The 15,379-nt window shown below is 53.5% G+C and overlaps 1 protein-coding gene across 2 annotated transcripts; it reads right to left on the bottom strand.

Annotated features, from left to right (window-relative positions):
- Positions 1–418: 418 nt before the first annotated feature.
- LOC141966552 (galanin receptor 2b-like) lies at positions 419–10,740 on the bottom strand. 2 transcript variants are annotated; one of them, XM_074919418.1, is made up of 3 exons: positions 8,930–10,740; positions 4,157–4,556; positions 419–1,943 (listed from the first exon to the last, which is right to left on the bottom strand). In XM_074919418.1, the coding sequence occupies exons 2-3, from the start codon at positions 4,528–4,530 to the stop codon at positions 1,205–1,207; spliced, it is 1,113 nt and encodes a 370-aa protein (XP_074775519.1). In that variant the 5' UTR covers positions 4,531–4,556; positions 8,930–10,740; the 3' UTR covers positions 419–1,204. The 2 variants fall into 2 exon arrangements, with proteins under 2 accessions (XP_074775519.1, XP_074775518.1); XM_074919417.1 differs by lacking the exon at positions 8,930–10,740 and having other exon boundaries at positions 4,157–8,786.
- Positions 10,741–15,379: the final 4,639 nt, after the last annotated feature.

Here is a 15,379-nt window from a genome sequence, read left to right as displayed (position 1 = left end):
GCAGGAGGGCACCCACTTGCATCTAATCAGCCCTGGTAAGGGAGAGAAGAGTTCTCCTTCCTGAAGCTCCAGGGGGTCAAGTGCATGCTTAGATCCTGAGGCAAGGTTCAGCATTCCCTGAAGAGCATCTGCTCCACTATTGAGAGTGAGCCTCCTCAATTCCCTGCACGAAGACTGTGCCATGCAGGCAGGAGGAACCATAACTGAAATAACTGCTTAACCCTGCCTCTGCCCACTGACTCCTTATGTGCCCATGGGCCCTCTGAAGCGTGGTGGTCAGGTAAAGCTGCTTTTATACACTGACAGTAGACTCCCAACTGTGGAGGGTGTCGGTCATTTATCCTGGGAGAAAAATATCAGCTGTGCACTGACCTGCACAGGGACCTGGCAACTGTGTCAGTAAATACACTGCAGAGAAAGGAGTGGGGACACCAGGCAGGATTTGGCTCTGCAGACTCTGCTCAGTGCTGGTTTTCATGGTGCACTGTGATTTACACCAGTTAGAAAAAAGGCCCCGTTCAGGTATGGGGTAGCCCATCCCCACTCCAGATAACCACTGCAGGCCCCACTATTGCTTGTATGAGGGAAATGCATTTATTTGCTCTGGGTTAGAAAGACATTTCTCTAGTATGTACAGCAGCAACACCCCACACGTGCAGAGAGCCCACAGCCACCCCACAGTCCAGGAGAGGACCCAGTCACTGGGAGAACAGCACAGCTAGCACGAAATCCATCCCTGCAGCCATCCACGGGTGGTGCCAGGCTCTTTCCACACCATCTTTGATTGCCTGGCCCTGCCTGAACTGCTCATCTCCCTTGCCACTCCTGCTGTGGGAGCCAGTCTGGCGAGATGGGGCATTGGGAGGCAGAAGGGACTCTGACAACTAACCAGTGTGTCCGGAGCAGTGGGGCCACAGAGCAGAGGAGTTTGAGGGATGGTAGCCAACAGAAGAGCTGGAGCTTTAGTCCATGGAGTCCAGGTGGCTTGAGGATGAGGGGCAAGTCTGGGTCTGTTCCTTCCCTTGCATGCAGCATGTTGTGGGAAGATGGCTCAGTTGGCACAGGGAATGGGAAGGAATGACAAGGCCAGAAGCAGTGTATAGCAGTTTCTGGCTTGCTTTTCCAGCATCCTCTCTCACTCAGTGGCAGAGTGGCCTGAAGCTGGTGACACAGCTGAGCTGGCAGATGGTGTGGAGCTTGGCCACTAAGAAATATGAAGGTGCTTGGAGGAACTGGAAGGAACTGCCATGGAGACTGGGTTCATCTCACACCTGTTATTCTCCTCGTGCATCTGGGACACTTCGGTGGAGCCTGCCTCAAATCCAGGCACAATGTGGGCAGCGTGCACCACATGCACCTTGTTGCGGTGCTTTTTCCTCAAGAGACAGCTGAAAACCTTTTTGAAACCCTTTCGGAAGTGTTTGGAGACCAGGGCATAGACGATGGGGTTGAGGCAGGAGTTGGCATAGGCCATGCAGTGGGAAAGCAGGCGGAAGGCATAGGTGGCCTGGTTGAAGGGAAAGTCTCCATAGAGGTATCGGAGGATGACTACATGGTAGGGCAGCCAGCAGAGGCAGAAAAGGATAGTTACAATGATGATCATCTTGGTTACCTTCCGCTTGGCCTTCTTGGACTCTGATATGTCCTCCAAGGGGTCCACTGCTGTCCACAGGTACTTGATGGTCCTGGTGTAGGAGAGGCTGATGACCAGCACTGGGATGACATAGCCAAAGGCAAATGTGCTGGTGTCCATGACCTTGCGTCTCCACTCCTCCCAGCCAGGCATGCAGATGTAGCTGGACTCCCACTCAATCAGGTCATAGTAACTTAGGTAGGGCCCAGCAAAGACCACGGAGAGGCCCCAGATCACAGCCATGGCAGCCACTGCGTTGTAGGGGGTCCGCAGCTCCCGGGAGCGCAGTGGATAGCGTATGGCCAGGTACCTGGAGGGGAGAGCAGAGCAACCAGCACTGAGATTTCAGCCAAGCTCTGCCTGGCCACACAATCTCCAGGGACAAGAGAGTTTCTTTCATTCTCCTGAGGTCCCTGAGCAGTGGCCCTACATGTTATCTCACACCCCATTTGAGGTACAGTCCTGGGTAAAGCAGCTTTTCTCTTTCTAGCAAGGATGCTTCTCCTCCCACAGGCTTAGGCTGACTCATCCCTCTGTACATGGTGGGTTGGGTTGTGGCCCTGAGCTAGGGCCGGAGAGGTGGTACTGTGGAGACCATGCAGATATCCACTGCTTGGCAGAATTTATCCAGCAGAATGTTTGAACTAAGGATTCAAGAACTGGGGAAGCTTCACTGGGTGATGGGCACTGTGCAGGCCCCTGCCCACTGAAGGTGTCTTTCCAGCCTTCTCCAGCTTTCAGATCAGCCTGGTGGGGGTGAGATTTGCTCACTGGAGCTGTGGCTGCCTCCACCTTGGTACCAAAGGGACCAGTGGGGCCCTTGCCTTTTGGCACTGTCTCAGGTCAGCCCAAAGCAGGCAGTGATGGTCTGTCTGCTCCCTCCAGCAACAGTGGCTAGATATGGTGTGATGGGCAGCTCTGCTCCCCCACCTCCAGGCAACACCATAGGGCAAAGATGTAGATGTCAGCAAGGAGAGAAGGTGGCTTGGTGCTTGTGGTTAGGGGATGGAGAGGAGCTGTCAGCACAGACAGGAGCACAACTGCTGCAGCCTCAATCTGCCAGCATCCACAAACGGATACTCATTTGATGCACTGTAAGGCCAGCAGAGCAGGTAGATAAGACATGCAGCTGGTGTGACAAAACTCTCGTTGCTTGCTGGTCCTGTCATCCTGCAAGCAGCTGGCAGCTCAGCGAGAATCTCTTCATGTCATACTGAAAAGCAGCCACCTCTTGGGTGGAGCACTGCACTACAGCACACAAGTGCCACCAGAAAAGGAGAGAATGGAGGCACTAGCACATTGCCAAAATGTCCTTTTTTTGAGATACTGTGCCTGGTTCTGACCTGGCTGGAGAGGCAGACTGCACTCCTCTGATGAAGGTGCAGGGAAGCAAGAGGCTTAAATCATGAGAAATCTTGGGTCTTCCTCATGACAGCAGCCAAACTGTGTAACCACTGGAATCCCAGAGGACTGGGATATTTTTGTCAGGGATTTCTGTTGTGTGACCCTCTCACCCCAACCAGGAGATGCCTATTTCTGCAGGTGTCACCTGGGAGCTGGACGAACTGGAAGAGGGCTGATGAGTAGCCCAACCACACTTTTTGCTGGGATTTAACCCATCCCAGATAATCCCTCGTACTGAAGGTTCCTTCTGCCTACAGTACTGTGAACCTCTTCATTGCAGAGGGCTGTTGGGCTCTATCTTGTCTTGTACCTTGGAAGCCAGCGCAAGGAGCAAGATGGGACAGGACATGTTCCCTGTGGCAGTCAAGGCTTACCCCAGTGGGGACCTCTTCCTCATCCTGGACCGTAAGTGCGGGCTCTGTCAGAAGTGGGGCAGCTGACAGTCACTTTACAAAGTCCTTGGGAACAATGTAGGTGGCACCCATCGGGGCCAGAGCATCCTGGGTGACTTCCCAAGAAGGGACTCGGCTCACAGTGCAGGTGCCCTTCTGCGCACAGTGCTGGAGGGCTGGGGGCGGTGGGGGAACAGGAATTGCAAGATGACAGGTTTTGCCTGGGCTGGCAGCCCCTGGGGAATGGTATGTTTACTGCAAGACTGGGATCTCTCTCGGGTATTTATGTGGCTTCTCTCATGGTGCTCTCTGTCCACCTTGCTGCCTGCACACGATGCTTTTCTGAAAGGGCACCTTGGGGATAGCTATTACTCTCCGAGCAGCCTCTCTAATACAGAGCGAGGTGACTCTCAGTGGGAGTCTGTGGCACGGTGGGGAGCTTAGCTTGGGTCTCAAATGCTCTAACTGCAAGGTAGGTCTTTCCTGCAGAAAGCGCAGAGAGGAGCAGCATTAGCTTTGCATTCAAGAGATCTGAAAGTGCTGCTTGGGGGTTGTTAGGGCAAGAGACACACGACTGGTCTCCAAACTGCCTTTGGTGTGGATCGATACCACTGGGGTTTGAACCATCGGCCTGAAGGTGGTGGGCCACGATCCTCCAGGCCCTCACTCACTCCAGCTTCTCAGACTGCCCTCCTTCCCCAACACAAGGGCATCTTCAGACTGTTACCTGTCCACAGAGACGGCAGCCAGAGTAAAACTGCTGGCATACATGGTGAGGTAGATGAAGAAGTGGACAGCCTTGCAGATGAAGGAGCCAAAGACCCAGCCCTCAAGGGAGTAGATGGTGGCCTGGAAAGGCACGCAGAAGACAATGAAGAAGAAGTCAGCCAGGCTGAGGTTGAGGATGAAGAGGTTGGTAGTGTTGTGGCCCATCTGCCCGTTGCGCAGCAGCACTGCCAGCACCAGGCTATTGCCCACTGTGCCCAGGAGGAAGATGAGGGAGAAGACCACAGGGACAATGACACTGGCAGGGCTGAATTGGTAACTGTCAGAGGAGTTCCAGTATCCAGCCAAGCTTGCGAAGTCCTCATGCTCCGTCATTCTGTGTCGTGGTGAGACGCTGGAGCCTGGGGCAACAGAGAAAGATGTGAGAGACTAGAGAAACACTGCTTAGCCTGTTAGCTTGGCGGACGGGCCTGTTGGCTCACTGGAGACACAGAGCTCCATTTTCAGCTCACTGACCCACATGATTTTCAGCAGTTTCTTCTGGACACTGCTGGCCTGGAGGACAGGTAGGATTAGGCTGGAGGTAAGGGGTGCCCTGCTCCCCCATTTTGGCCCTGGAATGAATCCATAGCCCATGTTCACCCCCTCCCTGGACAGCCTATTCCACTCTCTGACCACTCTTTCTGTGAAACGTTTTCTCCTAATGTCCAGTCTGAACCTCCCCTGTTGCAGTTTAAAGCTGTTCCCTGTTCTTCTATTGCTAATTCCCTGTGAGAAGAGACCAGCACCAACCTCTCTGCAATGTCCTTTCAGGAGCTGCAGAGAGTGATGAGGTCTCCCCTCAGCCTCCTCCTCCTCCTCACACTGAACACTCCCAGCTCCTTCAATCTCTCCTCACAGGATTGATTCTCCAGGCCCTTCCCCAGCCTCGTTGCCCTCCTCTGCCCTCGCTCCAGCCCCTCGAGATCTCTCTCCTATTGAGGTGCCCAAACCTGGACACAACCCTCCAGGTGTGGCCTCACCAGTGCAGAGCACAGGGGGACTGTCACCTCTCTTGGCTTGATCCTGCTGGGGGTGAGGTCTGGGAGAGAGGATGGCATCTGCCCCCAGCTTCCTTCTCTGAGGGAGAATGGAGCCAGGATCTCCAGCCCCCAGCTGGTCCAGTTGATGGCAGGAGGGGTGTGATGTTCCTTCCCAGCAATGGAACTTCAGCCTCAAAGTGACCAGCTGGATGAACCAAGATGTTTGCTCCCCCAGGACTGACATGCAGAGTTTTATCCCTCCTCTTTCCCAGCTATTTTGGTACCTGCTCCTAGAATAAACCTTGCACACTAGGCATGGGGCTGGAAATGCTTTTGGCATGACAGCTACTAGACAGGTCCATGTTGTGCCCAGGTGGGGACTTTCTGAGGGGGACAGCTCTGATGGGACCACTCCTGCTTTGGTTTCAGTGACCCAGATACATGTGTTTCACAGGGCAGTTCTCCCCAGGACTTGGGCTTTTTCTATCATTCCCCTGCCCCCAAAAGAAGCATTTGGACTGAAATCAGAAGGTGAGGTTGTGCATGGAAACACTAGTTTCTCTGCCACAGGCTTAGAAATCTGTCTGCATGTTTTTGAGTTCTGGAGTTAGGGGAATATCATATACAGACACAGCTTCCCTTGAATAAACCCATGGCTTGGGTTCTTCCCCTTCTGCAGTATTTGTAGGGATGTGCTGTGGTTACAAGAGTGTGGCCCAAGGCTGACTCACCATGGGTATGGAGACTGCAGTCTGTGCAAGAAACCAGCCTCTAGCTTGTCCATTCTCTTTCAAGCTGGGGAATTAGCAAGTGCCCCCTGGAGCAAGGAGCACTGGCAGTGAGAGTGTCTGAAGCAGAAGCACTGCAAGGGACTATGAGCATGGGTCCCTGGCTGCAGGTGGTCCTGGTATCACTGCAGATACGGGGATGCCAGCAAGCTGCATGAAATCACACGGAGCCCTGTTCAGCATTACTGCAGCTGTAATGAGACTGTTCCTATATAGTTGCAAGTCTCCCCAAAGGCAAGTGCCAAAGGCTCATAAAGTCTAGGAAGCAGGATGCATCTTTTGGTTGCCCTGTTGTGCACTACCTAGCAGCTGGTATAAGTCAAATACCCTGCTTGGCATGGCACCCTCTCCTCTGGCTGGGCAGCAGGAAGCTCATGCTGCTACCTGGAATCTGGACTCTGGGACCTGACAGGTCACTGCACCTCATTTGTGAATGTGTGGATTGGTCTAAGAGCACCTACCCAGCCTGAAGCAGGGAGGGGTTTCACAGGGATGGCTTAAGTTGTTATGAGTGTGAATTTACCTTGTGGCAGATGCAGCACAGAAATTTTATGTTTGGCTTAGACTCTTCTGTTTTATAGTAACTTTGAGCTCCATGAATGCTGCTTGTGTGGCAGAGTGATGAGCTTTCCTCTGGAAAGCTGGGATGGCCAGTTCTGAAGTGCATGCTACTTGTTTCTGCTAGCTCTGCCTTGGTGCACAAAGTAAGTTAATTCAGTAGAGGCAAAAGTCCTCCTGCAACCACCCAAAGAAGAAAGTACCCCATGCAGTATGGATGTGTGGGAAGCAGCGGAGCTTACACAGGCCCTGGCAGGAGGGAGAGATAGATGGATGGGGGCCTGCCAGAGGGTCTGGTGCCAGAGTCTGGTTGAGGACCTTGGGCTCTTCTCATACTGCCTAACCCCTCTGGGACCAGGGAGTTTCCCTGTATGCAGGGGAGAGCACCTCAGGATGCCACTGGTGTTTTATTCTTACTGCCAGTTGATTGCACTGACTTAGGCTGTGCCTGGAATTATATCCCATGCGAGGCTGTGGCACTGAGATCCTTCTGTGGGGCTGAGAAAGGTATTAGCAAAACTGGAGAAGAACAATGTCTGTGTTGCCTGGTAGAGTCTCTGGCTGCTTCACTCTGCATCCCGCTCCTCCCATTCTTCTCATTGCCAAGTGTCCTTTCTTTGCTCTCTCTAGCAAGGCAGATGCTCTCTCTAGCAAGGCTCCTCAAAGGCTGCTCTAAAGAGAACAAAAAGACAGGGAGTACCTGCGCACCCCCCAGGAAATCAAGGAACATCCCTGCAAACATCCCCTTCACTGGTGTGACTTGCGGTGAAATCAGTTTGGAGTACTGGCACATCACATAGCCTGGGTGCAGCCCAGATCTGACACACTGTGATGTGCACGTGGGTGGCTCATGCTTTACCTGGAAAAACCTTCTGGCTGCCAGGGAGCCACTGCTGTTGTCATTCACCACTCAGCTCCCAGCTTATTTCTTGAGCCTGTAGGAATGGGAATTTGGGGAGCTTGGTGAGTTCTTTTCAGGGACAGGCAGTGTCCAGGAGCAGAGTGCCAGGCAGGATGTGGTGGCAGGTTGGACACTGTACTCTTGCTACAGCTTTAAGGTTCTCCCTGGTCGACTGTCGATCGGGACCCATCTACATGAAGGCGAAGTAGTGCTTCGGTCCCGTTTACAGATGGGAACTGAGACACAGCGAGCATGAAGAGATGGCTTTGTAACTGGATCAGGGAACTCACTGATGCAGCAGAGAAACAAATCTTTCTCTCTTCTGGGTTAGCTCTGGTCCACCCACCCGTGCACAGGACAGGGATAGAACAGGCACAGAGCGGGGTCTCTTAGGTGACATATACAAACAGTGGCACTGAAGCTGGGGCACTGGGATGCTAAGAGACTCTCACGGAGCCATTCAGAGCATCTCTGGCAGAGTGGGATGTCTCCAAGTCCCTATTTAGCATCCTCTCAGGAAGCTGCCACTCATCCCCACGTCTCTGTTGTCCCTTGGAAGCATTTTGCAACCATTTCACACCCTACCATTTTGTGAACGGGTTTATGACAATGCTCCCGAGTTTCACTTGGTTCTGAATAGCTTTGACTGGCAGTGAGAGGGACAGTGGCTGTGAGCAGAGGGAAAATGGAGATAATGGGCAACGATGTTCCTCTCCCACATCTGCTACTGAGGGTTAGCAGGGACAAAGGCAATGTGACGGAGGAGGTAATATCCCCAGGAATGAGAACCCAATCAGTGTCAAAAGTGGGATTCCAGAGACCTGATTTTTCTAACGAGGGTTCAGTAAAGGACTGTCAGGGAGAATGGTTCCCAGTACCCATCTGATGGGGGGTGACAAAAGGACCAGCACAAAGCCTTGGTGGGCGCAGGCAGCGGGTCATGCCAGGGATGCCAGCGAGCCGGCATAGCCAGCTCCTGTGCCACTGGAAGGACAAGAAGGGCAGGAGGAGGCAGGGCAAGGGGACAGACACGGCAGTGGGGGCGACACAGCACAGACCCTGCTGGTCTGGCCAGACGGCAGCAGGGAGAGGAGAAGGGGACAGGGAACGGGCAGTCTGAACTCCCTGCTTCAGTGGCCTGGGCGCCAGCTGCCCCCGGCCCGTCCCGCTCCTGCTGTCGCTGCGCGGTGTCTCGGCTGCCCCGTCCGCAAGCGGAGAAGGCAGCGCCCCCCTTGCCGGGCCAGCTCGGGGGCTCAGCCTGGGCAGCGCCGCTGCCCCCAGCACCCCGCCACGCACCCCCGCCCGCGCCCAGCCGGGCCGCGGCCGCCCCCCGGGCACCGCCCCGTCCCGCAGGGCGGCTGCCGCCGACCGGCGGGGCTGCCCGGCCCCCGGAGCCGTCCCCTCGCCAGCCCTGCCCCGCCCGCGAGAGGCGGCGGCTCAGACCGCGCAGGGAGCGCCGGCCCCCGCGCCCCGCGCCGCGCCGCTCCGCGCCGGCGGGACCTCACCTGCCCCGGCCCGCGCCGCCGGTGCTGCCGCCGCGGCCGGTCCCGCTCCTGCTCCCGGTGCCGGCTCCGTCCTCGCCCCGGCGCGCCCGCGGGCACTCGCGGGCACATACGCACCCGCTTTCTGGTGCGCGCTGCGCTGCCGCGGGCCCGAGCGCCGGCAGGGACACACGCGCACGCTCCGGCACACGCACCTGTGAACACTTGCACCTGTGAACACTTGCACCCGCAGCACGCCGCCGGCGCACGCAGACACACTCCGCACTCACACCGATGGCAGAGCACACGCCGATAAAAGCCAGCGCCGAGCACAAGCCGCTTGAACGCTGACACTGAGAACACCTCCTGCTGCTCCTCCCCCGGCACAGCCCGCGCCCAGCACACCCGCACGCACACACCCCTCACACCCCTCACGCCCCTCACACACACGCAGCTCCCTCAGCAGCAGCCACCGCTGCCCTGTCCCAGGCGGGCACCCAGGGCGGCTCCAGGGGACCGGAGGGACAGCTGGACCCCCCCGGCAGCTCCCCTCCGGGGGTCTTGGGCACGGGGCAGAGGCCGGCTGGTCCTAAGGGAACCCGGGGAGGCACCAGCTCCTCCGGGACACACGCACAGACACAGAGACACACACACACTTTCAGGCCGCTGGGCCCTGTCAGCAAGCCCCTGGAAGCTGTAGGGTCGCAGCAGAGCTGCCCCCAGCCCCTCTCCCAGGGGCACCTGGGCACCTTCATGGCTCTTCCCTCCCTGCTCCCTGTGGCGCTCTGGCTGCTGTGGGCTGCTGCAGCACCCGGAGCCATGGTGCTGCGCGCTCCTCCACACCCCCGCCTAAGGCCCCTTGGTGCAGCTTTCTCCCCCTCCCCAGGCCACACACCAACCCAGGATGAATAGGGAAAGGTGGAGAACCAGAGCATAAAGGCACTTAACTGATTCCTACCTCCCTGTTGCTTTGGAATGGACCATGTGCCAACTCAGGGGGCTTGGGAAAGGCAGCGGACCAGAGAATTATGGCGCTCCCAGCCCACCTGCTGCCTGACACCCCCCCCCTTACCATTTAAAAAACAGTAAGAACCATCAATTCTTTCTGGCAGCCTAGTACATCTGTACTTGGTTGTGGCCCAAAGGGGGGTGATACCAGAACTCCAAGATTTAGCAAGTTCTGGGCCTGTGCAACTGATAGAAAGTTCCAGAATATTCCGTCATCTGAGCTTGGCTGAAATGGAAAAGTACCTGATGAAAGTCAGTTTTCTCGGACCCTATAAAGAGATTCTAAGTGAGACTCTTAGAGGTCTCCTGGATTGCAACAGGCTGTGAGAGGCATCTCCCCTGACCTGGGATGCCTCTCAGGCTCAAAGTCCTCGAAGTTTGAAGAGCATCTGCCCACAAAGCTGACGGGAGGCCAGGGTGAGACTTCCTGAGTCTCAATTATCACCCATTGAGAAATACATTGTGAGTATTTGCTCCAAACTTCAGAAAAGGGAAATTTTAACTATAGGCTTGCCTCTTCCATCCACCTCTTTACCTATCTATGTGCTTGAATAGGCACATTTGCCTTCACAAGTGTGTGTATGTGTATATATTTCACTGGCTATCCAAATATTTCCACACTCTGTGTGTGTTTTTTGTGTTTATACATGTATGCATATATATCTATTTTGATTTAGAATGCCTTGTAGTAAGTTAGTATGAATCATGTCATTCTCAAATCTGTAATTAAGTCACTATTTTAATCATAGTATATTGTACCAAATCACCCTGTTAATCTTTAAATTGGTCAGTCATTAAGTATTGCTAAAATTCAGTCTTTTGATCCACCTCACACCATTAATAAATCTTAAATTGCTGTTAAATCATAACTGTGTGAGATACTTTCATCCATGACAGGAAGGGGGTGCAGGGGTTTATGCAGCATGAGGTGTGACAGGAGACCCCTGTCCTGGCCTCGGGGGGATACAGTGGAGCTCTGCGCTCAGCCAGCCAAGCCCTGTTGCCTGCAGCAAGCTGCAGAGGGAGCAGGAGGCTGCCAGAGGTGGTAGAAGTGCAGCTGGTAAGGGGGAGAGCCCGTGCCAGCCCTGATGCAGCTGGCAGGGTCGCACAGGCAGGAGGGGTCCCTGCAGAACCTGGCCAAAGCCAGGGCCGTGTGCCCGTGCGGGGTGGAGGCAGAGGGACATCGTGCAGTTCCACACAGAACCTCCATCCTGGAATCATCACTGGTGGGTCGGGACCCAACATGTCCCCGCTATCTGTTGGACCACAGGAGAGGCATGTGCTGGCGAGGAGCCGCATGGTCACTTTCTGGCTGCAGCGAGTGTCCCCCTGGGTCCCCTGCACCCCAGGGCCTGTGCCTGTGCTCCTGTGACGGGTGGGATAGGCTGCACACCTTACTCCAGCTGGGCTGGTGGGCCCAGGCTGCTGGGGAGCTGCTGGCTGGCTGTGGGCTTTGCAGATGGGAACCCGCTGGGGTGAGTTTTCCTGGTGCTGCCCCCCAGAACCCTCTCACGCTCTCTGCCTGCCCGCAGCTGGCTGCCAGCTTGGTGCTGGGCACCGCCGGCGCTCCGCAGCCCTGCACAACCCCGAGCTCTTCTACTGGGTGCGGCCGTGGGTGTTACCAGTGCGGAGCCTTGGGACAGGCCTTGGTCAGCGAGGGGCTGCTGCCCTCCTGACAGAGGGCCCTGATGAAGCCTGAAGTCTCTGCAGGACTTGGCTTCTCTCAGCCTGCAGAGTGAACTCTGAATAAAACAGATTCTGTTCCCAGCTCTGAGCTGCCAGGCACATTTGGTCAGGGCCCAGGGGCAGGGGCTTGCCACATGTGCTGGCCACCATGGCCCCTCAAGGCCAGGCCCAGGCTCATCTCCTGGGCACCCTGCGCTGCTGCTGTGCCTGCCCTGAGCCCTGTCCCAGGCCTTTGCCAGCTCTCCATCCTGCCCCCTCGCTCTTCTTCTCTGTTTCTGTTTGGCTTCCCATCCCTGTCCTCAGCAGATCAGATCACCAACATGTAACACAGGCTCTGTATGTGTATGTCCATGTGCTGTGTGGGGTCACACTATGTATCTTGGCTTTTAAGAGCTTTAAGACACCAAGGTGCTCCTGTAGGTGGATGACAGTCAGGCAACTGGAGGGAGGGAGAAGTGTCTGAACTGTGAAATTCTGTGAGGCACCAAAAGCAGGAGCTGCAGTAAGTCCCAGGCCCCTAGGGCCATGTCCCCATCTTCTGCCTTCCAGTCCCTCCCTGCCCCTTTCTGCATCCCCCATGCCTCCAGACCCATGCCCTCCTCTCTGTCTGTCCATCTTACCTATTGTGCTGCACTTTGCCCCTCCATCTCTCTCTTTGCCTAGCCAACCACCTACCTGGCTCCCAACCCTCTCTTTCTCTCTCTGTAATTTTTCCCTATACCACTGTTCTCTCTATTTTACATCCTGCTCCCATTTCTTCTATTTCTCTACCCCTCAGTCCTGGTCCCTATGGCTGTCTCTGTCTTCTCCATCCCTAGTTTTGTTTTTTCCATCTCTGTCTTGCTCCCCATAATTGTTTTTTGTTCTTCATGCCCCTGACCCACTCCCTGTCCCTCCTTTTTTCTCTCTATCCCTCTGTTCTGCCCCTCATCCCTCTATTTCTGTCTCTATCCCTGCTGTTCCCTGTCCTTTATTTCTCTAATTCTCTGATGTTATCCCTGTCTCTTTATTTCTCTCTCTATCCCACTGTCCTGCTCCTTGTCCTTGTCTTTTTCTCTGTATCCCATTTTCTGGCATTCTGTCCCTCAACTTTTTTGTTATCCCTCTGTTCTTTTTTCTTCTTTCTCCCTCTGTCCTTCTGCCTGTCTCTCTCTTCCCTGCCCTATTCCACTGTCCTGTTTCCCATCAGTAATTTTTCCTTCATCTCTCTGTTGTGCTTCTTGTCGTTCTTTCTCTCAGTCCTGCTCCCCATCCATGTATTTTCTTTCTCCATCTCTCCTGAAGCCCATCACTGTTTTTTGCTTCTTCATCAATCTGTCCTGCTGTCCCCTTCTCCTCACTGCTGTAATTTTTTTTACTTCCCTGCACCTCTCCTCTTCTCTCTGCTCTTGCGTCCTGCTCCTTCTCCCTCTCATTCTCCAAGTCCATCTCTTTCTATGTTGTTCTACCTGTCCCTTCTCTTTTATCCCTGTCCCTCTGTCCTGCTCCCTGTCCTTCCATTTTTTTCTTCCTTCCTCTTTGCTGTATATCCTGTGCTATTTTTTTCTTGCTCTGTCTCTGTCTGGCTCCCTGTCCCTGTTTATTAACTCCTCCCTGCTGCTCACACCATCCCAGACCCTCACTGCCACCCTCACTGCTGCCTAGGCACGTGGCAGGGCCCTGCTCCACTTGCTGCCCACCTGTTCCCAGCACCTTCTCCCCAGTGCTGCTCCCCAGCCCTTTGGCACCCCCGCCGGGGCAGCCCATGAGCTGCACAGGGTCCCTCCCTGCTGTCCCCGTCCCTCTAGATGGTGGCCCTGCCATCGCGCCTAGGGACTGGTTTCCTGGTTTTGCATCGGATATGAACTTGAGGGTGCCCTCTACCACCGGCTCCAGATTGGTGATAAAATGACCTTTGTGTTTGTATTGCAGATGACTGTGTGTAGCTAACAATAATGGGGTTGTCGACTTTCCATTTCTCCAGAATGGAAACTTCTCATTGTTACGACAATAGAAGGACCTGGCACTTCTGGCATGCCTGGATCTTGCCTTTTCAGGGTCTTGGCCTCTCTTCTGAGCAGCTTCCTACCGCTGACAGAGGGAAATCTATGTACTCAGTCCAAGAGCCCAGAAGAAGCCAAGGTAGGATTAAGGCTTTGAGTCCATACATTTGCCAATGCCACTGGGAATGAAAATGCCTAACAGTTAATACACAGTAAGACTAAGAACATTCCAGCTTTGAGTGAACAATTTTACATTAGGTCACAGGTGACCTTAAAAAATACCATTTTATGGTAAGCTTCTAAAAATATTCAACATCCTGCTAAGTAGGAAGAGTTCCTTTTCAAAGAGACTTTTGAGTTTAACCTCAAAGACTCTGGGTTCAGATCTTTCCACTCAACTCAGTGGTAGTTGCTAGGAAAAAGGCATCGCCTGCCTGAAAGGTGAATGCTGGTCTTGTCACCACTGAAGCTAAGGGGACCAGCCAGTGCAGTCATCTAGGAGCCCATCTGCTAGCCATGATATTCTAGTGGGGACAGACCAGAAATATTTCATGTGCTAATATATGGAGGAAATGCATTGCTGAATGACCTATTTGTCATGAGCCAGACATTCGATTAGCATTTATTGGTTTTGGCTTGTGCTTGGTGCTCCTCAAGCTAGAGATGGCCTTTGTCCAAAGTCTATTAAATTCAGTGTGAAAGTGTTCACTGAAGTCTATGGATTTGCTGTTGGTGCCTCAATGGGGAGTTTTTCTTTAAAAGCATATTTTCCTAGATGCTTAAATCAAATAGGATGGTGCCTATGGCACTAGCCTGAAACCTGAATTTTTAAATCAGCTCAAAACTATGTGATGTGTAACTTAAAAAGTTGGGCAAAATTATTGGTTCTCTAATTGCTTTGTTAACATTAGAAGTTTGATTTAAAGGTCACTGACAGTAGCATGACTTTATGTTAAATAATGAGTTTCTGACTGGGAGTTAGAAGTACCTAAGTGTAACTAAAATGGAAGTTAAAAAAAGAAAGGCTAGAAAGGTTTAGACTCTCATGTTTTATAACAGCTGGAGGGGAAGGTGTGGTTACAAAAAAATCTGCTTAGCTAGTGAGACTTGTATCAGGAATAGAAGTTCAGTCAAAACAAAGTTCTGAAAAAGTATTCCATATTGTCATTTGCTTTTTCTACTTTGGTAAGGAAAATGTTATGTGAAATCCAAGCATAAGAAGCAAAAAGGATGCTAGGGAGGTAGGATCTTACTGCAAGCTTATACCAGGTTCTATAACTAACCTATGAAACTGTTTTCTAACTCTGCTGTGAAGGTGAAGGCAGGCAGCAGAGGTAGTGTGTTGGTCAGCCTCACTGTGGTCAGTGGGAGTTGCAGCCAGATAAGAGCACAGTAGACTGGAAACTAATTCACCCATTTTGAGACTTCTATTGATATGCTGCTTCTTTCCCAAAACAGGTTGAGATGTAGCTGCTGCAACAACAATCATTCTTTGCATCCCTTGCTACATTCAGCTCCAGCTGTGCCTTCGCCTTCCTGAGCCCATCCCTACCTGACAGGGCAGTGTCCCTAGCCTCTTCTCAGGATACCTGTCCCTGCTTCCACTGCCTGGGCATTTCCATCTTGCCCCTTCGTTTGACCCAGCATGTCTCTGGCCACCAGGTCCAGTAACGCACCTGCTCTGGTAGGGCTGTCTATTACCTGGCCTAAAAATTTATTCTCAGTGCTCTCCAGGAGTCTCCTGAACTGCCTACAGCTCACTGTGCTACTTTTCAAGCAGTCGGGGTGGTTGAAGTCC

This window comes from Athene noctua, chromosome 15 (genome assembly GCF_965140245.1).
Source record: "Athene noctua chromosome 15, bAthNoc1.hap1.1, whole genome shotgun sequence".
NCBI classification, from domain to species: Eukaryota; Metazoa; Chordata; class Aves; order Strigiformes; family Strigidae; genus Athene; species Athene noctua.
Note: the sequence above shows the minus strand (reverse complement) of the source record. Positions and strands in the feature narration are given on the sequence as shown.